The sequence below is a fragment of the Calonectris borealis genome, chromosome 4 (assembly GCF_964195595.1).
Source record: "Calonectris borealis chromosome 4, bCalBor7.hap1.2, whole genome shotgun sequence".
In the NCBI taxonomy this organism is placed as follows: domain Eukaryota; kingdom Metazoa; phylum Chordata; class Aves; order Procellariiformes; family Procellariidae; genus Calonectris; species Calonectris borealis.
Genome location: NC_134315.1, coordinates 27,161,720 through 27,183,995, shown reverse-complemented (window position 1 = coordinate 27,183,995; position 22,276 = coordinate 27,161,720). Strand labels below are relative to the sequence as shown.

The window sequence follows — 22,276 nt, the reverse complement described above, 5'->3', positions numbered from 1 at the left end:
GCGAGCCTAGGTGAGATTGTCTAGCTTCCTGTCCAGTCACATCTTGAAAACCTCCTGGGATGGGGACTCTATCACATTCATGCAGATGTCATTCCAGTGAATGATTGTTCTTCACAAGGAGCCACATGGAGATTACAAGGCGCAATGGGTACAAGTTGCACCAGAAGAGGTTTGATCTCGACGTAAGAAAAATTAAACCTTTAGCTGTGTACATATGCATCCATGTGTGACTTGCACTCCCGTGTTGGACGGATTCATTAGCTAACCATATGCACATTTAGTTATATGACTTAGAAAACCTGTGTTTTTCCCAGATTTACTCGCTAAGCCATTTCTAAGTAACAGATCGATCCCTGTAAGCTTTGCAAGCTTGCTAAAGTGAGATGTCTAATGGGAATTGGATCCCTTCCCTTCAGTGTGCTCTGTCTTTAATCCTGCCCTTACTACTTGAGACGGGGTGATTTTTCCACTCCACTACTTTTTTCTCAGTCAGTTATAAACAGGATGATGTAGGGTCCCGCGTTTTTGTGCACAATGGATGAACCTTGCTAGGATGCTCACTGGAGATGAGCCCTTCTTAAAAAAGGGGAGTTGTGAGATGCATGCAGGAGGCAGGGGTGGGAGAGCAGGACTAAACAGCTCTCTTCTGGGGAATGGTTGTTATCCCTGTAGAGACACTATACACTGCATAAAGTGGTGTCCTGTTTTTAAGGAGGGGTGGGGAGAAGTAGGCAGCAACCCACCTCATTCCCCAGCACAGCTAACCCTGTGTGGTAATGGGTGTTTTGTGGTGGCTGGCGTGACCTAGAAAGCAGCCAGCTGCGGTGGGTGCTGGGGACCTGCAGCGAGCCCTCCCCGGGGCTCAGGCAGGGAGCAGGGCCGGCAGAGCAGCTCTGCGGGAGGGGGGAGAAGGCAGCCCCCAGCCAGGGAAGCTTGTGGCTCTCCTGCCCGCCTTCGCCTTTGGGAAAGGGGTGCTGGTTAAGTTGAACCATGAGTTAGTGGCTGCTGAAGTGCTTCAGAAATGAAGATGTGTAGTGATTTTATACGTCCTGGCTTCAGCTCAGTGCTCATGTGAGGTTGTTACCCAGGCTGTCACTTCTTCAGGGTGCAACTTCAGGAGCCAAAGTGACCTTGGGGCATGAGCTTTTGGAAGAGGCATTAAAAAAACTCACAACGATCTTTACACTCTTTCAATTTAAACAACGTAAGGTTTTCACAGCCTGAAGAATTATTCTTGTTTGTTTTGTCAGTGTCTGCTTTAAATAGTGTTATTTTGGAAGAAGGAAAGTTCATGCACTTTGTATGTCTATTTATGCTTTCTGCATACTACTTCCCAGACTTGTGTGTGGTATTTTAAGCTTGATTACCTCCCAGTGTTGATATGTCTGCACTGCCTCTCTAAATTCAGCTGATGCCTGTTGGCTTCATTGCATGTTTCCAAATATACAAACTTCAGAGCAACAAGATTCAACCAAAATAAGTGTAGAAAATAGTGGCAGTATGCTTAGATACACCCTACTACAAACAAACAGCGAACGTTAAATATGCAGCACTTCTTTCAGCTACTGTGTCTCATCATATGCTGGAATTCTGTCTGCGTGAGTGCTTTCTAACTTGCTCTTTCTGTTTCTTCATGCTTCCCTGGATTCAGAGAGAGGTAAATGATTTTCGTTTTTCCATTATTCTGTGTGTTTATCCTTCCGGCATCCACCAAACAATGCTTGTATTGGTTTGCTTGTATCAGTAAACAGAAGCTAAACTTCAGTGAGTAAATTCGTATCTCTCTGTCACCTTTTCACCTTGCTATTAACATTATTTGTCAAGTTGAATTGCCTGCTGTTTTTTTTTTTTCCAGATCCCAAACCCTCAAGTACTAGAATGGTTTAAAATCATGCAATGCAGTGGGGTTTAATATTTGCTTCTTGTTTTGAGTTTAAAATTTAGATGATGTTGTTCTCTGTAATCTGAAGTGCAGGAAAGTGATATTAAAATCCCACCTTTTATTTAAAAACAATTAAAAAACAGGATGCTAAGAGTAGGGGATTTAAGAGCTACGTTTGGCAAGAGTTGGAAGCATCAATGTTTATTTCCTATTTTTAGTATTTGTTTTGGATCCGGCTGGGTTGTTCGCTTGTCTTTTGAGTTCGGAGAAAAGTTGTCCCCAGCATGTTTGATTTGTTTGGATGTACAAAGGGATCGTTTGGGATTCTCTACAATGCTTCCCGTTTCATGGGAGCGCACACAGTAAGGCTTTGTAGTCAGGTGCTTTGCAGCACAAGGGCTGCAGCCACTCCAAAGGCTCTCACTGATAGAATTGCATCCCTCAGATGAGATTTGGGCTTTGTTTGCTCTTCTAAATTGCAAGGACTTGATACTGGGACTGGGTGGAAGGAATGTGGTTTAGAGATGCGGACCGTTCCTTGCGTTTGCTTTGTGGAATATAATGAGAACGGTTTCCAGACTTGACGGGTTTTTAATCAATTCTTTAGGCGGCGTTGGCCTAGAGAAATGTTTGAACTTTCTGATTATGGCTTTGCAATCTAATGTAGATTTCATGCATGTGGGAAGCGATGATCCTCCCAGACTAACACTGGCAAAAGTGTGCTGCAAGCAGATTCGTGGGTAGTGGCTGTGCACAATTGCTGTGTTCTCTGTCTGAATAATAAAGAACAAAGGAGAACTAGTAAGCGTTGCTGATAAAACAAATCACACTAGAGAGATGAACTGTTCTAGTGTAGTCTGCTGTCGTCTTCAGTTAAATCTGTAGTAGTGCTTTGAGCATCTCAACTTGATGTATTTCTGTATTAAATCTTTAAATATTCCTTATAAACAAAGGCCCACGTCTTCCAATTAGATCTGGAACGTAGAAGCATTGTCAAAAATAGCTAAATACTAATTTGTCAAAATCAGATTTACAGGATCTGCTGTTCAGAGGTTCACAGGCATAATAACACGTTCATCTCTTTTAAGGAAGTTCAGCATTCATCAGAAATGCTAGACTGGCCATCCTGGGGAGTTAAACCACCACTTTGCAATGCTACAAAGGAGAAGCAGCAACTACAACGGCCTTGACAACCTACATCATTTGTGTGCCCTTACCTTGAAAACTGTGCTGCACAGGGTAGGAAGGCAGCCCCCTGCCCATGCACATTTCATAAATGTTGTGAAGCAATTAAACAAAAAAAAAAATTTCACCATTAAAAATTTGCAGCGATAAAGTCAGTGGTCAGTGATTTTCATAGTATCTGTCCCTGAAGTTCTGTCTTCCTTTAAGTTCATTTAAAAAACAAGCTGAGGTCTAAGCTGCTGCTTGACTTTTCAACTTGCCGTGTCTGTCTAGCAGTTGGTGAGCAGCAGTAAGCCCCATCTGAGCCCCAGGCTGGATGTGGCATACTGTTAGCTGGGCCCTCCTCATGCTGCCAGTGCTACAAGAGCGCGAGTCTCCAGGGCAGTCTTGGTAGTGACCACGGCACGTGTGATAGACTGTCCTCCTTGCCCTGACAGTAGTACTTCAGCCACATATGATCATAAGGTGAGGTTGGGAAGGAGGACCAGCATGGAACGTATATGTTAGCTGTACAATTTGTACTGTTGTCACTATGTTAACACAGCTCATGGATCTGGAGAGCTTAGATACTGAGTCGCGCTTTGACATGACTCCATCTATGTAAATCTGTGGCCCTTTGTGGGAGTGGAATATAGCCCTTGGTAGTAGAAAGGGAAATGATTTGTAACATCTCAGAGCCATCTTTCTGGCTAGTGAGGCAGTGGTGGCACAGCTGACAGGAGTCCTGTCCCCTCCCCTGCCAGAGGAGGTGGTGGCAGCGCTGAGACATGGGAAATGCGTCTGGGGGATCGGCTTCTGTGGCTTCGTGAGGATCAGTCTGCAGGAAGGAAATTGGAGTGAAAGTCGTGCAAATGCTTTTCAGGCTTGGAAGCACTGGGCTCGGAAGAGCTGAGCTGGGAATCGGACGTATCAGCTCTGTGAGGGTTTTAATAAATTTTGGAAGCACACAGAACTGTGGCCATGATAAGACATCAAAGAAAAACTGGCAGGCTGTGTGTTCTAGGGCTGCCAGATTAAAGCCTCCGAGTATCGCACAAAGTAGCCATAGCTCCTCCTTGAGAGTTAGCAAGTGACATTATCGAGGAATGAAGCAAACAGCCTTTCAGCAGGGGATAATTTGCCCTACAAACTTCATGCATGAATTAGAAAAACAAGCTACGCTGTGTCAATGCCAGACCATTTGAGGAGAATTTAATAAATGCAGAACTGATGTTTTGCTGCAAGGAAACCCATTTTGAAGTGGTGTGAGAACTGAAATAAGAAAAGTCCCCCAAAAGTCTCTGCTTGGGAGGGCATCTTAACTACTTGGATGAAAAATTAATGACCAAGGTAATGTAGCGGTGGCCAAGTCTGCCATTCTGGGTTGTAGCTGGGGAGCAGCCAAAGAGGTGCAGGAGCTCTGTGGGGTGGAGCGCCTGGAGTGAAGAAAAATTGCAAGGCTTTTGTATGTTTCTAGGATTGCCAGCAACTGTCAGAAATGTAGGGAAAATTCATTCTCTCTTGCACCTCCTCCAACTCTAATCACTGAGGAGAGAGGAGTACATGTGGTTAAATGCACTGTGACTATCTGGGAGAAATGGGAAGGAGACGACTTGTGGGACTAGTTATTTTTCTTCCTCCTCCTGCAGGATTTGAATCCAAAGCGGTTAGTATAGTCACCTGGAGAAGGGGCTGTGGGTTTCCTTTGGAAGGTGTGGAAGGGAAGCAGTGGTTTCATTCGGTGTCTGTCTGGTATCCGGTAGGTGAAATGGCAGTTGAAAGGTCCTCAGTAAATCTGCTACAAACAGATTTTGCCGCTTGTGTGAATCCTGTTTGTTTCATCTAGTTCTTGTTTCTTACCTTTGGGTTTTTCTCCCTAACTTTGCAAATTCCTTGACGTGAGCCTAATAAAAAGACAAGTGAACTGAACAGAGTCCCAGACTTCATTTCAGCTCTATATCAGTGCCCTTCCTCCTACGTGACAGAGCAGTCTTTTTAAAAGATTTAAAATGTTAATCCAGAAGATCTCTAATTTTTGTTATACATATTACTGCAGGATTTCTTGCACCTCATCTTTGCTGTTTGTGATACTAGAATATTTACGTGTCATGGAAAAAACCCATCAGAGCATGGTCTTGTTGGTGTTATGTTTATCCGCTTTTTTCTCATGTGTCTCCTCTCACTTGCCTTGCTCTTCCCCTCTGCTCGTTTACTCTGCTCCCATGAACGTTCATGTCTCACTGGTGAATACCAGCCTCCCGCCGGGTGCCTTCTGGCCCCGCTCTGCTGCTCTCCCCTTTTTTCTTCCTGCTTTCACAAATCGCTGGTCAGCTGTTTGCAGGAAAGCAAAGTGAAGCCTGAAGGTTATAGACTCAGGAGACGGTTTCCCCACAGCCCGGCGGTGTGTGCTCTGTGACTGTGCAGTTCACAGGAGTCTGTACACCAGTACATAGAAATCAACAGTCATCTTCTGTAGGCTATTCTGGATGAATTTCAATCGATTTTAAGCCAAGCCCAGAGGATATAATTTTCTGGTTCAAGGATTCTTGATACAATTTGTAATACATAAATCTGTAAAGCAATTTACATTTTCCTGCCATTTTAATATAGTTGTTTTAAATAGCAGCAATTTAATTTTGATTGATAAGAGTAAAAAAATTTATTTTAGACTTCAAGGCTAGGGTGTTGGGGATTTTTAACAAAAAAAAAAAAGGATTAATGCAGTTCTACACTTCTTTGAAGAAATAAGTTTATAGTGAGAAGATAATGGAGGATGTGCTGCTCTTTCAGGCTGTATTTAATTGGGCTGTCTCCTAGGACTTTAGCCTAATAGTGGCAAATGCCTATGACTACTACTCAAACAGGACAGCATTAGCATAAATTGCATTTAATGTGATTATATTCATCCAAGGTTGAGCAGCTAAGTGATGCTTAGCCAGGTGTTAAATAGGTATGGCTATCTAAGGTTTAGTCAATTACTGTAGACATTTGCCAATTAAAGAGAGTAAAAGAGCAAATAAAAATGAAATTCCTTTCTACTTAGTACCTTACATTGCCTTTGCAATTCTCTAAATTGCTTTTAAAGATGTCTCTCTCTAGTCCTGTACTGTTTCAAAATAAAGAAATTTCTACTGAATTTTTAAAGGTTCAGCAGAACTAGTTGTACCCACCTGTGCAGCAAAATAATTTTCTTACCTATTTTTCTGGTTTTCTAGCTTTTTTCCAGAGTACTGATTTATATCCAGTTCCTATAACTGGAAAGATACTAGTGGATCATGTAGTACATGTGCAAATGATTAAAAAAAGAATTACCTACTATGCAGTACCCTTGCTCTATAATCCTTTCAACAGAAGTGGCACACTTGTGTTATAAAGTTTTAAGAATATACAGCTTTTTTCTGCAACGTAATACATCATTCTCCCACTAAATACCTTGCTGCCCTCCCCACTGACATGGAAGGGAATTTTACCAGGAGCTGTGGTTCAAATCCCACAGATTTCATGTGCCCACACATTCTATTGAGACAGAGAAGACTCCAGCTGCATGAGATCACATCTCATGCTAGCTCTGTATCCAGCCGTGGGCTTTGTAAAGGCTTTTGACTGTCTTTTTTCCCTTGTTTTCCCAGCAAGGTGTAAAGACAGGGGAATGGTAAGAGGAGACATTTGCCCTTTTCCATAAATTCCTATTGCAAACACGTTACTCGGCTCTTATTCATTACGGGCCTGTTGCACGTAAATCTTACTTAAATGTTAATCAGCTTCAAGTGAGTTGCAGTCAAACGAAGGTTTACAGATGGAGCGACTCAGAAGGGATCCGAAGTGAAAGAAGAATCAGAGAGCAGTCTTCTGGCTTATTTGGTATTCAAGGCTTTGGACGAACAAGAAGCTGTTGCCTTCTGGTCCTGCGTAGGGAAACACAAAACTTTTCCCAAGTGTTACTCTGTTATTGATGCTGCAGGGAGCAGATGCGCTGGAATCCCCGAAGCCATACCTTTCTTCTCAAAGAGGGAGTGTGGAGCTTGGTTTTGTTTTCCCAATACATAGGAATGCCTGAAGCAAGGCTGCAGGGCTCCCGCTGGCGTTGGAGGAGCAGACTGCCACCAGCTCCAGGTCCTGCCTACTGGGCTGCCGTGTAGGACTGCTCGTGCAAGCGCATGGGCATCTAGGTGACTTCATGAATTAATGAAATCAGTAGTATTGTTCGCGCGCTGTCAGAAGGGAGAAGGATGGTTTGTGTGCTAATTTTGATTGATGATTTGAAAACAGATGGTGCTGGCAGTGTTGCATGTGATGCAGTACCACAGGTTTTGTAGAACTCAGATTTCTTCCTCTGTCTCAGCAGATTTACAGACGCAGGCCCTGATCATCTAAAGTTTTATGCATATTCACAATCCGTGCATGTAATTAGCCGATCTGCTTTGTTCAAGCTGTTCAGGTATTTAAAGTGAAACACTGGTGTGTGAGTCTGAAACACCACCACGAGGGTTTTATTAGCTCTCAGTAGTTGAAACTGATGTACTAGCTGGTGTTCCATTTTCTCCTGTAATTGTGCTATACCGCCTTGTTTATGAATGCATACCATTACAAGCAGAAATATTTACAGAAGCTGCAGGACCAAGTGCTGCAGAGGCTCGATGGAAGCGTTATGTGCACTGCTGCAGTACTGAGGCAGCATTTGCTGAGCCGAGGCGTGGGCCAGGTGCCCCCAGCAGCGCCTTCCCTGCACCCATCAACACCCCCGTGGGTGGGAAGTGGTGTTTCTGGCACTTCTTCAAGGTGACTCAAAGGAGTGGAATTTCACAGGACGAAGACGAGACATTTCTCACAGTGTCAGGGGCTTTCCACGCCACATGCCGGAGACTTGCTGCAAACAGCAGAGGCATCAACATTTCTTCAAGAAGAATTCCTGGTATCAATACCGGCTGGGGGGTGAAGGGATTGAGAGCAGCCCTGCCGAGAAGGACTTGGGGGTACTGGTGGATGAAAAGCTGGACAATGTGCACTCGCAGCCCAGAAGGCCAATCGTATCCTGGGCTGCATCAAAAGACGCGTGGCCAGCAGGTTGAGGGAGGTGATTCTGCCCCTCTACTCTGCTCTGCTGAGACCCCACCTGGAGTACTGTGTCCAGCTCTGGAGCCTTCAGCACAGGAAAGACATGGACCTGTTGGAGCGGGTCCAGAGGAGGGCCACAAAAATGATCAGGCGGATGGAACACTTCTCCTGTGAGGAAAGGCTGAGAGAATTGGGGTTCTTTAGTCTGGAGAAGAGAAGGCTCGGGGGAGACCTTATTGCAGCCTTTCAATATTTGAAGAGGGCTTATAAGAAAGATGGGAACAGACTTTTAGCAGGGCCTGTTGTGATAGGACAAAGGGTAATGGTTTTAAACTAAAGGAGGGTGGATTCAGACTAGATATAAGGAAGAAATTTGTGGGTGGTGAAATACTGGCACAGGTTGCCCAGAGAGGTGGTAGATGCCCCATCCCTGGAAACATTCAAGGTCAGGTTGGATGGGGCTCTGAGCAACCTGATCTAGTTGCAGATGTCCCTGCTCATTGCAGAGGAGTTGGACTAGATGACCTTTAAAGGTCCCTTCCAACCCGAATCATTAAAAAAAAAAAAAAAAAAAAAGAGTCCTGCAGCAGTCTGTAGAGGAGCGCGTTAGGTGGCCTATATGTAGGGTCGCTACCAGCTCTGTCAGAAAATCAGCACATCGCATTTTGACTAAAAGTAACATCTTTGTGGGCAGTATCTGCCCTTTCGCAAGTGCAGAGCAGGACTGTTGTCCTCTTCCTCTTACAGGGACAACAGGGTTGCAGGCACTTCTGTGGCAGGACTAAAGTGGCAGGTGAGCCCCCTTGTCACCTGGAGCGTCCCACTACAGATACCACATCCACGACACTCATCAGACTCCTTCTCCCTGCCCTCACCACAGGTCGTACCGTTCAGAGAGGTTACTCATCCGGGCTCTGCGCGGTGGCTCGTTCATTTGGCTGTCATTAGCCTTCCAAGAACAGAGAAATGTTCTTACTGAAAAGCGCGCAAGCTCGTTAAATGTCAGCGCTGCCCTCCACATTGGTTTCCTTTGATCAGAAAAGTAAATTTATGCTTGTGAGAGAAATGAGACTCAGCAGGCTGCCCCCAGTCCACCTCTCTGCCTTTAAAATGCTGTGGAAAATACTCTCATCTAAGGTGTTTCCCACTTACAGGGCATAATTGTGAGTTGTGTTCCTTTGTGACCAAAATCTTTGATCCTGACAGAATTCAGTCTTTAGTTTGACGCAGTTTTAATTGTTTGGCTCATTTTTATCTCTACAGTCCTTTGAGTCCTACCTCCACTGGCAGATAACGTGCTGACTAAAAACATTTAGTATTATCTTTCAGATTCCCTGAAGGCTGAAAATCCTTGCAGTTGAGTTGAGTGTCAGATAAATCTCACCCTGCAGAGAGTTTAATGTGGCTTCAGGGGTTGTCCATGCACCAGGGACTTGGCAGCGCAGGGAAGATGCCCTGCCTGACGTGGTCTCCTACAGCAAAACAGAGTAGTTTATTGGGGCAGTCGTGGTGTGCCAGGGCATTGCCGGAACTACTGATCAGAGGTTGGACCACAATTTCTTAGGCTGTTACAAATTGGTTTTGCTGACAACGTGTTATGTTCTCCAAGCCCCGATGACTTGCTTTGGTGGCTTTGTCCCATCTTAGTTTTTATTAACAACAAAAGAAGGTTCAAACAGATAGCTGTATGGTTAACAGAAGGGGCAAGTTATCGTCTGTGTTTGTGCAACTCCTTGAAAGTGGTGGCTTATAATTAGAAGTCCTGGTATTGTACAGTGCTCCTGGGGCTGTGCAGATTTCTGTTTATTCAAACAGGCTTCTGCGCAGTGCAGGCAACTTGGCCAAATAACACAGCTGCTCTTCCTAGAATCGTCTTGTAAAGGAATGCATAAATCACTTGTTTACAAGTCCTCGAAGGAATAGTATCAATTTGACGTAAACGCTTGTTTAATGGTAATAAATAGCCATGTAATGGTCACATAGATGGCTTTCAATGTTATTTTAAGGTAATGCGAACACAAGTTCCAGCTGTTGCATCTGCACTCCGAAAAAATAGACCTTGATCCAATAATAAGGTGTGTGCAGCCGTCTGCTTGTTTATGCGTCTTTGCTACCCTGCAGTGATGATCACTGCCAGCAAGTTTTTCTTGCATGTAAAGGGGGGCAAATCTTAGGGAAGTCATGGTAGCAAATCCGTGTCTGTTAAGCGAACAATGTTTTCATATTGCAGTTAAAATATTTGTAAGGGAAGGTATTTGGACTCAAAAATGTGAAGTCTGAAACTTAGGGCATTTAAAAGATGGCAGCTAAAGCCAAACACATAGAAAACAAAAATCCCAAATGCTTGGAAAGTCTGGAAATTCCTCGCTTACATCTCTCGAACCAGGCAAGGTCTCTTCAGAGCTCAGGATGTACGTAAGACTTTTGTGAGCCTGAGCATTTCCAAATACCTGCCACGAGCAACTTATGTGGCACTTGGTTTCATTTTTTTCCCCATAGCTGCTGATTTTTCGTAGGCCATAGCTGGGCCATACCCCCTTCTCTTAGTCTTATTACTAGAGTCCAGCTAGGAGTCTTCAATCTGCTTTTGAAACATTAAGCTAGGAGGAAACCATTCTAAAGCAAGGCTTGGCACATGTACAGATGAGCTAAAAAGCATCAGCTTTTTTCCAGGAGCAAGATTCCAGCTGGAACTCAGCATCTTTGTGAACTTGCAGTGCAGCAGAAGGGAACATGCCAAAAGGCTCTTGCAGATTGTGGCCAATGTGCTTGGGGCTGAGGCTGAAGCTAGGAAACCTCACGGCATCTTCTGTAATAGACAGCACCTTCCTGGATTATTGCTTTGTGATTTTTTTTCTGCAAGTCACGAGCAATTGGGTGAAACACTGTCCCTCCCCAAGTGCCTGCATCGCATGTGCTGGCAGGGCAGTGCTGCAGCCGGTGACAGCAGATGCAGGAAGGGTTCAGCTGGCAACACACTCTGTGTGCTGCCCCGCTGCCTCCTGTCTCTGCTGTGCCCTAATGCGTGCCATCGCACGTTGGGATGCAGTGAGATGGAGAGGTGCCTCCAGCTTCACTGTCTTTCTGCACGGTTCTGTCATGTGGAATTGTTTCCAAATCTCAGCTCCTGATAGTTTTGTGGGCTTTTTTTAAGTATTATTCATCAGGCTTCAGGTTGTAAAGCGGTTAAACAGAGGAACAACCTGTGCCTGTCACTGAGCAGCCTAGGCTGTGGGCAACAGCCCCTTTCATTGCAAGGGCTCGTTAATGACAAAATCTAGTGCTGCTGAATTGGATACAGGTAAGGCACTTAACTGCAGGACAATGTTCATATCTCATACAGAGCTGGAAGTCCAGCTATTCATCTGCCACAGTCTCTGGTTCTCCCTGCGTAACTTCAGTATGAAATTCTTCAATTCACTGGCTATTTACAATGAACAAAGAAATTGGCAATCCATCCTACATTAAACCCTGCTCGGGATATTTACAGACTTTAGTATAAACTGAAGTATTCCTGTGTCTAAAACTGTGGTCTAGGAATATCCCTCCTATCTTTTTATCAGTTAGAATCTTGCTGGTAATTATTTACTTATAAGGAGGAAAGGCACTGAAAAGAGACTTCAGGCAGAAGAGGCTGTTGGGAGCTCCAGCTTCACTTGTCTGGTCTAATTCAAGTTAGGTACTCAGCATAGCTCTGCTAGGGATGCAAAGTCCCAAAGAAATCTGGAGATAGCAGGAGGGTCACAAAGTAGGACTGGGCTATGGTTGCTCGGAGGACATGAAAAAGCAGAGGTGCAAGACCAGGGAGCGCAGAGTCTGGTATAGCGAGGGTGGCAACCAGGCAAAGCCAGGCTTCTTCCCCACTCAGTACACCACTTTGACTTTTTCAGAAGAGCTCCAACTCTTAAACAGCCTGAGAACAAATAGACGTGATCCTAGCACTTCCATCACCCATGCTAGAAAGCTATACTATGCCGTGGTGACTAGCCAGTACAGTGCAAAAATCTCTTTTGTAGGGAAGCTTTATTTAACTTTTGAAAAAATAAGGTCAGAAATTTAGGCCAATTAGTGTGAGCAAAGCTCACTTCTCCCTTATGCAACCAGATCTCTAATTACTATCTGCATATTTTAAACACTTTATATAGTCCTTCGAAATACAATTTTTCTCTAACTAGAATCTTGTATACTGTTTCTCAGATTTTTTAGCATTTAAGAGCTGTATGTGTTTTTTGTCTTAATTTGTAGTTCTCTCCCCACTTCATATTCAATAAAATATTTGAGTAAATTTTCCCCTGCATTTAGAGTTGCAGTTGGAAGTACGGGTTCTAAGTTCAGTAAGTTGCCAGGGTTAGGAAACTATAATGAGCTCTTTAATTTTATAGGTTAAGCACCAAACTTTAGATATGTGTTTCATGGGTATGCAGGTTATTAGATTTGTAGATCTGCTTTGTCCAAGGCATCTGTTTTGTTCTTTGACAGCCGAGACATACACCTGTTAAACTGAAGTAGGACTTGCTGTTTTGGAGATAGTACTGATTTTAATGCCTTAATTAATTTTGCTTGTTTCTAATGTGTCAATTTATTTTGTTTACACAGAGACTTTGCTTATGTGGCAAGAGACAAAGACACAAGAATTCTGAAATGTCATGTGTTTCGATGTGACACACCCGCAAAAGCCATTGCCACAAGTTTACATGAAATCTGCTCAAAGGCAAGTGGATTTAAAGTCAGCTGCATTCGTCTGTGTAGAGGTCCCTGAGCATAATACATGCAATCAGCAATTACATGCAATGTTAGTTTAGTTTATATCACTGGCAACGAGAAACGGTGTAGAGAATTTGTAAAGGAAAGGCTGCGAATGGATGGGAGTAGCGGGAGGATGAGCATTTAGATTTGAGGAGGATGATACGTGCTTTTGATTTGGTAAGTCTGTATAGAGACTGCAGGTTTTCTTGAATAATAAAGCAGCTGCAGGTTCAAAATGGAAAAAGAACACACAGCTTCAATTAATAATAAATGGTGATGTTAAACTCCATAAATAAATCAGACCTTGTTTGAATGGTATTATTCAATGGTATTATCCTGCAGGACAGACAGGAAAATAGTTGCTGACGTTATTCTGCCCACTTAAAAAAAATCAGGGAGAAGAGGGGGTTTAAGCTACTATACTTATAAATACTAAAGGATCTTGGTTCCTGCTTGTGGTAGTGTTGTCTGTAATACTGGAGAGGACTGTTCTTTTCAGTCGTTTTACCTTACAGATTTGCCACCATTCCCTGGTTATTAATTTTGGTTTTCTTGCATGATCAGTTCATGAGTGTCCTCTGTACGGTTATTTCATGCAATGGTAGCAAGGCAGCACATCCTTTACAGCAGGCAAATCTGATTGAAACACTTTAGAGAGAGGCAGTTAAACCAGTCTGCTTGAAACTCTTTTATTCTTTCATTGAGCTGTGGTGGATTTGAGGCTGCATCCCCCTTTTTAAAAATATTATGCTGCTCATTTTGGTTTTCCTTAAAACACATCGGTTTGCACCACAGGAAAAGTGGACTCTGGGGATGAATAACCTTATCAGTTTATCCCTGAGTAACTTGTCCCTCCTCGTGAGTCACAGCTCTTCTAGAAAAGCTAGTTAGGAAACCTTCAGGTTTTAAAATTCTACTGATTTACTGTATGCCTGTTATTTGCTTTTTACATTTTGTCTTCATGTTAGTGCATGGAATCAGTGATGTCAAATTCCCCTCTGTAGCCAGTTGTATAGTCTAAACATTTTTCATTTTTGCAACACTGCAGATGTGGCTACTGAACTCGTGGTGTTTCATGCAGACAGTGTGAGCATTTACACAGTGTGTATTACTGTAACCTTCTGGGCAGCAGAGCCAGAAGGTAGCCCAGCAACTGTGGAAAGCCTGGCAGGTCTGTCCGGGCTTGGGTGCCTGAGGCAATGCAGGTGGCAGGACTCAGGGCACTGCTCAGGTTGGCCAGGGAGCTGCAGGCTGTGCTTGGTTAAGTTTAACACCGGGGACTGCAGCAGTGGCTGACTGGAGAAGCCTAGACCTGTTACGTCCCTCCTCTTTCTCCTCCAACTCTCAATTCTCACAGATGTTTCCAGCAAGTCTAGCAGGGAAAAACATGCTACACAGGCCCTACCACAGCTGCTTTTATCCAGTAAGGTCAACGTCAAGTAAATGCCACGGTAGCTATACACAGGGATACTGGAAAGGGAGTAGAGCTGTCACATACACAACTGTGACATGAAACTCCTGGCATTAATTTTGGATAAGAGAGCAACTAAGCATTTAAAACCATAGGTAATAGTAACAGAGAATAAAACAGGATAGTGTTGTTAAGTAGAGCATGTTCCTTCATAATTCAGCCACAGATATAATCCTGATTCAGGAAAGCACTTGGCATGTGCTAAGTGACATACTGGACCTCTTTGCTGAGTCAGGGCTTCTTCCTAAGCTAGCGTGTATCATTTTTTATCTGCAGGGGGGAATATTATTGTGTGTCCTTGTAACAGAAAATACTTTCAGGATATAAAACCTAGAAAAAAAAAGGGGGGGAGAAATTTGCTAGAAGCATCTTCAGACCAAGTGTCATCTTGGTCTGAAGGCACGCCTGTTATCTTTATAGCTTCATTACAATTAACAGTCACAGCGTAAAGAAGCAGATAGCAATGCTTCATATACGAGCTTCAGAAAACCTCTTTTAGCTTCCCTGGGTCCCTTCTCAGTCATATATTTGTAGGGAATATTCATCCAAAGTGGTTATTTTGAAGTGGGTTTTTTTTTTCCCCTCTTTTGCTAATATTATACATTTTGGGGGAAGAACAGGTTGTATTTTGCATGGGATTTTTAATTCCAGAAGAAACATAAAAATGGAGGAAAAAATTATACACGCAGAAGATAGATCAGAGAGAAGCATGAATAATGAACACTCTTCACTATGTGTTAAATATTTATATTTCTTGCTGTATTATTCCTCATTGCAATTTTGCTGTTGGTAAAAATGGCTAGAGGTTTTTTTCCGCTTCCATTTATCTTTCATCTAGGCTTGGACACCACTTAAGTTCTTTACGTAGTTAAGGAATGGTGAATAAACTGGAGGGAAATTAAAGTTTAAAAAGAATAACCTGTTTAGTCATGTAGCTTCTGACTTCTTTCCAATTTTAGAAACTAGGGTTGTAATAGGAGTAAATTTATACTCATAGTTGCTGCTGTATTATTTTCCAAAAAAATGCTGTATTATCACTATCTTCTTCAGATTATGGCCGAACGGAAGAATGCTAAAGCTATGGCTTGCAGCTCATTGCAAGAGAGGACAAATGTCACCCTTGATGTTCCTCTGCAAGGTACTGTGTTACACTAGCTGTGTTACAGCTAGTATCCTTGGGGTGGTCCTATTTTAGATATGTTTTGTTTCTGATGCTGCTTTTGACCAAAATGGAGCATATTGGGTGGAGATGGCAGGAGTGTAATCCTGTCTTTTAATTACTGTATCTGACTGTAACCTGTTACTGTATTACATTAAATATTTTAATTGGTTATGTTGTCAGTAATGGAGTCTTGCTAAGTTATGTCAACTTGTGCATTTCCTCTTTTATTTTGAAATACAAATGCTGCAAACGCAGTCTTACTTATTTGTGGCTACTCGCATGTATTGTCCTTTTCAAATCAAAATACCTCCTGACTTGAGACTGCACAAATTGGCCAAATCTTCCTTAAAAACAGAATATAGTCCAGTTAATCACTTGGATTCAGAGGAGCTGTAGGAGGACTCCTCCTAGGTTTTAGCATCTATTAGCAACTTCCAAGGCAAGAGGTGCAACTGGGTTGTCATCCAGCTTAAGGATCTTTTGCACACTCTAGTGCATGGTAGAAGAAAGTTGCCTTTGCATGCCTTTATTAGTCGTAGCTTAATAGTTGCTATTTTGAAAGTATTCCAGGAGAACAAACATGCTTTGAGTTAGCTTTACAGGAAATTATATGCTTCTAGATCCACCAGTATGTACTGAATATCTTACTCCTAATCCGTACATCAACTTGTGTAATTGTCTGCTCGGACAGTAGTATTGATATCTTGTAGACTGTGTTTAACATATTAACAGGGATGGTATTAAAAACAGATTTCAGATTTTACATAGTTATGCAGTGAAACTTAAGTCTATATGTCTCAGAGACACATTCATCTATATTTTCTGGTTTTTAATATGCCAGCAATATAACGTGACCTTATTCTTAGTGTAGATCAAGAATTAGGTGATGCAAAGTTATCCCTAATTCCTTTAGAAATTATTGAGCATTGCTCTTGTCAGAAGACATAAAAATTTGTTTTAATCAATACAATACCTTCAGACTACAATTACTGGGTAGACTGGTTTATGTTATTGAGGAAATAAAAGTGGTTTTGCTTGCTGTGAATGCTGATTAACAGAAATTGATTTTTGTTCCCATGCAGTAGATTTCCCAACACCAAAGACAGAACTGGTACAGAAGTTCCACGTCCAGTACCTGGGCATGCTACCTGTAGCTAAACCTGTGGGTATGTAACACTTAAGTGACTTCCAAAGTACCTTGTATAAACTCTAAAGGCTGGACTCTGGCTAGCCGAGTGTAAATGCATGATTTTCAAAGGGTAGCAACTCTTGTACTTCAGTCATACAGGTCAGGCATGAAGACATCTAATATTCAGGGCCTCGTGTGAACATGCCTTTTGCAACCAGAGTATTTTGGGAGCTGCCAAGAAGACAGAGTTTCTTTCTACTGCTTTCTCTGAATATGAGCTCTGCTACTGATGAGAAGGGCCCTAGAGAACTGAAATGGTGCAGCAGTTAAACAGGATGCTATCCTGTTTTTTCTAAGCCAGAGGCACCTGTTTTGTTTTTGCAGATGAAGAAAACCAACTTCACAACCCTTCCTTCCATCATCAAATTAATTTTAATGAGTCCAAAACAATCTGTTTTCTGTTCTATGTGAAAATAAAAATTTTGTTAATGTTTACCTATATTCATGTATTTATTTTTCATTATTGCATTTTCTTCTCTTTTAGGAATGGATACTCTCAACAGTGCCATTGAAAGTCTAATGGCTTCCTCTAGCAAAGAAGACTGGATGCCAGTTACTATGAATGTTGCTGATGCTACTGTCACAGTCATCAATGAAAGAGTAAGGCAGACTGTCTTGTTTAAAACGCATTTAACGTAATATAAGTGTTGAAAACCAGGAACACAGGAACATTAGGAGAAAGAGTTAATTTACACCAGAATTCATTTGCTTATTTTGCATTTTATTTCTTTCCAGAATCTGCAGAGGCTCTTACTGCTTGTATCAGCTTCAGCTTTATTTACCATTCCAAGCATGTTCTCAGAAATAAATTATTATAAGTATTCATTAGGTACTTGAAACAAATTCAGCATTATTCTTTCTAGGAATTTTGAGCCTAAAATGTTGTAGGTTAAGTGCTAAGTAGCAATCCTAAATTCTAAACTGTATTTACCTTATTCTTGGTATGGAAGCAAAGAGTAATATTAAAATCTGTGTTTCACATCACTGTCCTTTTGTAGAGCATTTTCCATAGAGATTAATACAATGAAACTTTCAAAGAATGTCTTTTATATCTGTCTGTTGATGATGTACTAAACCAGCATCTCTATAACATACCAGTGATAGGGGAGCATGTTTTGGAGTCATGATAGCCATGTTGTTTTGTTTCTGCCCAAAACAAGCAGCCTTTAAAATGCACAATATGCTGCGTGCTAACGCTCAAAACCTTCGTCTTCTGGTGATAGCCTAGAAGGGGAGATCCAGCCCAGGCCTGAGCACGCTGGGTATATGCAGATAGAGAAAAAGGAATTCCGCAATACTGCATCAGTGCCCGCCCCCCATTTAATCAACTTAAAATTGAAAGTAAGTTCCACAGAATATCCAATAGTAATGATCAATCATTTGATTCATAACCAGAATGAAGAGGAAATCATGGTGGAGTGTCGTGTGCGGTTCCTGTCCTTCATGGGAGTAGGCAAGGACGTTCACACATTCGCCTTCATTATGGATACAGGAAACCAGCATTTTGAGTGCCACGTTTTTTGGTGTGAACCAAATGCAGGCAATGTATCAGAAGCTGTTCAGGCTGCCTGTATGGTAAGTGACCTTCTTCAAAGGCACCTAATAGCACTCAGATTTTTCACTGCCTCCATGATCATCTTTCCAAATTTGCAATTATATTAATTTCAAGACAGAAAAAGAAAGAACAGATAAAAATAAGGATTGGGATTCTGATACATTTTATCAATTAAAACCCAAACATTTTTACGTTTGAAATTTAGTGAACAACGCCCCTTTAATCGTCTTCCCTCCTAGCCTCTGCAACATCTGTGTAAGTTAGAAATCTTTTCTTTTGCTACACAAGTTATCTAATGCTGGAAAAACATTTTGCTTGGAGTTGTGTTATACACGCCAGTGACAATGTAGTGAAAATAATCCTTGTTCAAGAATAGCTGAACCCAGAAAACTTATTTTTTGGTTTTCAAAGGGCTGTTCGTATGGTTCAGTATCCATCATGTGCTAATGAACAGTTTCTGCCCACAGATTGACAGACCAATGTCCCATTAGCTTCAGCTGGGCTGTTTGTCACAGCCAAAATGGAGGTTTGACTATATTTAATGAGAAAGTATTAAAAGTGTATTTTAAATGCTCTGTGAAAGTATTGGATACAGTAAGGATTGCAGAATGCTTTTGCTTTGTTGCAGTTACGGTATCAGAAGTGCTTAGTAGCCAGACCTCCTTCACAAAAAGTTCGACCACCGCCCCCTCCTGCAGACTCGGTGACTAGAAGAGTTACAACTAACGTAAAAAGAGGAGTGTTGTCCCTCATTGACACTTTGAAACAGAAACGCCCGGTCACCGAGATGCCATAGCTGCATAAGAGAGAAGATTCTCCTAACATTTAACTGAAGATAACAGTAGCTACACTAAGGAAAATGAACTGACGATGTCTGGCCTTCCATTTCAAATTGCTGATGCTTTGTCTTCAGAGAACTTACCTTTATCGAAACAATGTTAGACAAGCATGTTCTCTCGTTCTTGCCACCATCGTGTGATATGAAAAGAAGCATGAATAATTTTTTTGCTGTCAGTGAGTTACATCATGAGGAATGGAAGGTCTGTTTGATTGTAAATACATGAACATTACCTAAACTCACACAAAAAAGAATACGGCCACGTCCCTCCCAGTGAACTCATGCTAAAGTCCTTGGAGTGAATGATGCCCAAGTTGATAGTTTCACCGTCTTGAGCTGGATTTGTCACAAACCAATCTTAAATCCTACAGCACTTTGCTCTGTTTTCAACACTGGAGTAGGTACCAAGTATTAGCTACCATTGAATTACTGTAGATTAAATACCAAGTTTTATTTTTTACAGAACTACACCTGTTTTAAATTGTTTGTCAGCATTGGTCAGGCAACCACTTTAACATCTCCCTGACATGCTTTTGAATCATGGTGTCATTATTTCATCTTCTGGTTATAAATTATGGTCTTAGAGAAGAACCGTGTTTAATACCAAACCAATGCTGAAAAATCCAGAACTGTTTGAGTTGCAGGGTGATCCACTGAAGCTTTTCAGCTTAAAACATATAAATGCAACTGTTGGCTGTTAAATTTATTCTCCTAAATCTGTCATTAATTCATCAAAAATACCATTTGTTTCACACAGGGCTCAAACCAATCAGGAGTAAGAAAGAACTAGTGAGTAATTTTATTGTCTTACAACTCTTATAGAGACTAAAATATTCCATACAAGTGTTTGATGAAATGTTCAATTCAGCGTCTGGTTGCACAATTCCCCCTTCCCGTCAGAGTTTGTTGCTGAATACTTAACATGCCACAAAAAGAACAATCACATTTCTTGCGATTTACAAAATTCCACGAAATTTCTTTTCCTTTTAATGTTCTTGTGACAAAATAAGAGAGTTGTTTTCTAACGGAACAGTGCTTCAGGTGCTACAACTTGATTTCAATGCTTTTGCTCCAAAGGCTTCATCTAATTGCTTTGATTTATACACTACTGCAGACCCTGACAAAGTCAGCCCAGTATTGCCCCTTAAAGTTGTACCTCAGGCTAATTTTCAAATGCAGTTACGCATCTTGAGTCTCTCCCTTTGCCATCTTCTGTCTAGACCTGCAGATTGGTACAAATTTCGGAAATGGAACATTAAAGATATTTTTAACTAGCGTTAAAAATGTTTTGCCTCCGTTTATAGATACATTCCAAACTGGAAGTGTCTCCCAAGTCTGCAAATCTGGTCATACTGTAATTTTAAAAGAACATTGGCAAGGTTGTTATTACAAGAACTCTTTTTTATTTTACTATGCAAGACTGTTATAAACAAACTATTTTCTTTTTATTTCCTTGTTTAAAGAAATTAACGGCAACACCTGTGCAAAGCAACTTAGGAACACAAGGGGAAAAGAATGATGATTCAAGAAATGTCTACATTGAAAAATGCAGAAAAATCATTAAATTAAACTCAGCGCGGTGTATGAGCGAGTGTCAGGTGAAGGCTAGCTATGCAACTATTGTAATTAAATGCAGCTCTCTGGAGTACCCTCTGAAGAGCTGATCCTCCACCAATCTCAAATCTCTTCATGACCGTGATTCTGCACCCCAGGTGCTGAAGCAATTGTTTCCCCTCCCAAGGCTGGCGTTCCTGCTACCTCCTTTGCACCAGCTCCATCACTTGTACAGCTGGCGGAGAAGTGGCTTATGCCGAGTGGGCAGGGAGAACCGGAGGCGAGGGGACGCAAACAACCCCCCCCCGTTAGCAGTACCAATGGTTTCAGCTGACCATGAAGCCAGATCTCAAAGCTTGGAGACGGCAGCCTGCACACGTGCTTGTTTAGTTTCTAGCATTGGTACCCCAGTGACGTCTGCTAGGAGCAGCGTAAAAACTCACTTCCTATCATGACTGCTATCAAAATGTGGTGGCTAACAATGTACTTTTAGGTAGGATCGCGAAGTCAAGAGATAAAAGTTTCCTTATTCATCATCCTGCTAGTGATTCAAACTTGGACTTTTGTTTTATTTTAAATTACAGAAAATACTTTGACAGTGTCTTTTTAAAGTTCCAGCTGGAAGCGCCAGGATTTGGGATTTGCAACTATTCTACAACAGTGAATTTTAAACAGTATAATTACATTTTGTAGTTGCAATTACACAGTGCTGATTCTCCCCGAGAGAGATCTGGACTCTCTTGAAATTAAACAAACACTTAGCAAACAGCAGCATAGAGGTTCTTCTGCATCGGTGTTGTCAAGGCTATGAACATCTAGCCAGCTTTCATTAGCAAAATGTGCAATTGCAGGAAGAGCTGAGGAGAAGACAGAAAGGTATTTGAAAAGCCGTAGGTCACTTGCCAGTATATGTTTTAAGAGTTTTGTGTCTGTTCACAAAATGTTGTTGATTTTGCAAATATTTAAGTAGTGTGCTTATGGTCTGACTATATGTGGCCTTTTTGCTTCAGTAGGGCTCCTTATTCTCCGAAAGATTAAATGCACACCCAACTGTTTGCAGAATCAGAGCCTAATATTGCAAAGCCCGTTATCTTTTGTTAAACAATATATTAAGACACTCTTTTTACCATGGCCAAAAAAGTATGTATGGGGTATGCGTGTTCGAGCAACTGCCACTGTTTTAGTTGATGTTATAGTGACCCTTCAGTTACCTATGCATTTTTTTATAACACCTAGTGATTCTGTAGGCAGGCAGCCCTGTTCACTATGCCTTGTATGTCTGATGCCATATTTTAAATTAACCTGTTAAATACAGCTTAAAATATTTTTATTTTATTTATTCTATTTTTACTGAAATATCCTGCATTATTATGTTGATGTATTGTCTTTACTGGATGTGCTCTTGTAACATTATCTCCACTCTGTATTCTATAGGTTGCCTAAAAAAAGGCAGGCTTTGTAATTATTTGTAGTCACATTTTTATTGAAGTCTGTAGAAAAATCATGTAAAGCAAAGCTAATTTCTTAATTTTTTTCAATGCAAGTAGTAAGTTAGAGGTAAGTATCACATGTCAGTCATGTCATTAATATGCTCCCTTGCAGAAGCAAGGTGATTTATATTCACAATCAACGACTAGAGATAAAAGCCTCTCTTTTGAAA

General features: G+C 41.6%; 1 protein-coding gene across 3 annotated transcripts in view; it reads left to right on the top strand.

Moving 5' to 3' along the window:
• APBB2 (amyloid beta precursor protein binding family B member 2) overlaps positions 1-22,276 on the top strand; it is a 190,240-nt gene extending 167,964 nt beyond the window's left edge. For 2 of the 3 annotated variants that reach the window (XM_075148973.1, XM_075148974.1), the window contains 6 exons: positions 12,698-12,812; positions 15,369-15,456; positions 16,563-16,646; positions 17,154-17,269; positions 18,065-18,244; positions 18,853-22,276. In XM_075148973.1, the coding sequence (XP_075005074.1) occupies positions 12,698-12,812; positions 15,369-15,456; positions 16,563-16,646; positions 17,154-17,269; positions 18,065-18,244; positions 18,853-19,020 (751 nt within the window). In that variant the 3' untranslated portion in view covers positions 19,021-22,276. Of the gene's footprint in view, positions 1-1,454; positions 1,658-12,697; positions 12,813-15,368; positions 15,457-16,562; positions 16,647-17,153; positions 17,270-18,064; positions 18,245-18,852 lie in introns of those variants that run through there. The other variant, XM_075148976.1, reaches the window with a different exon arrangement.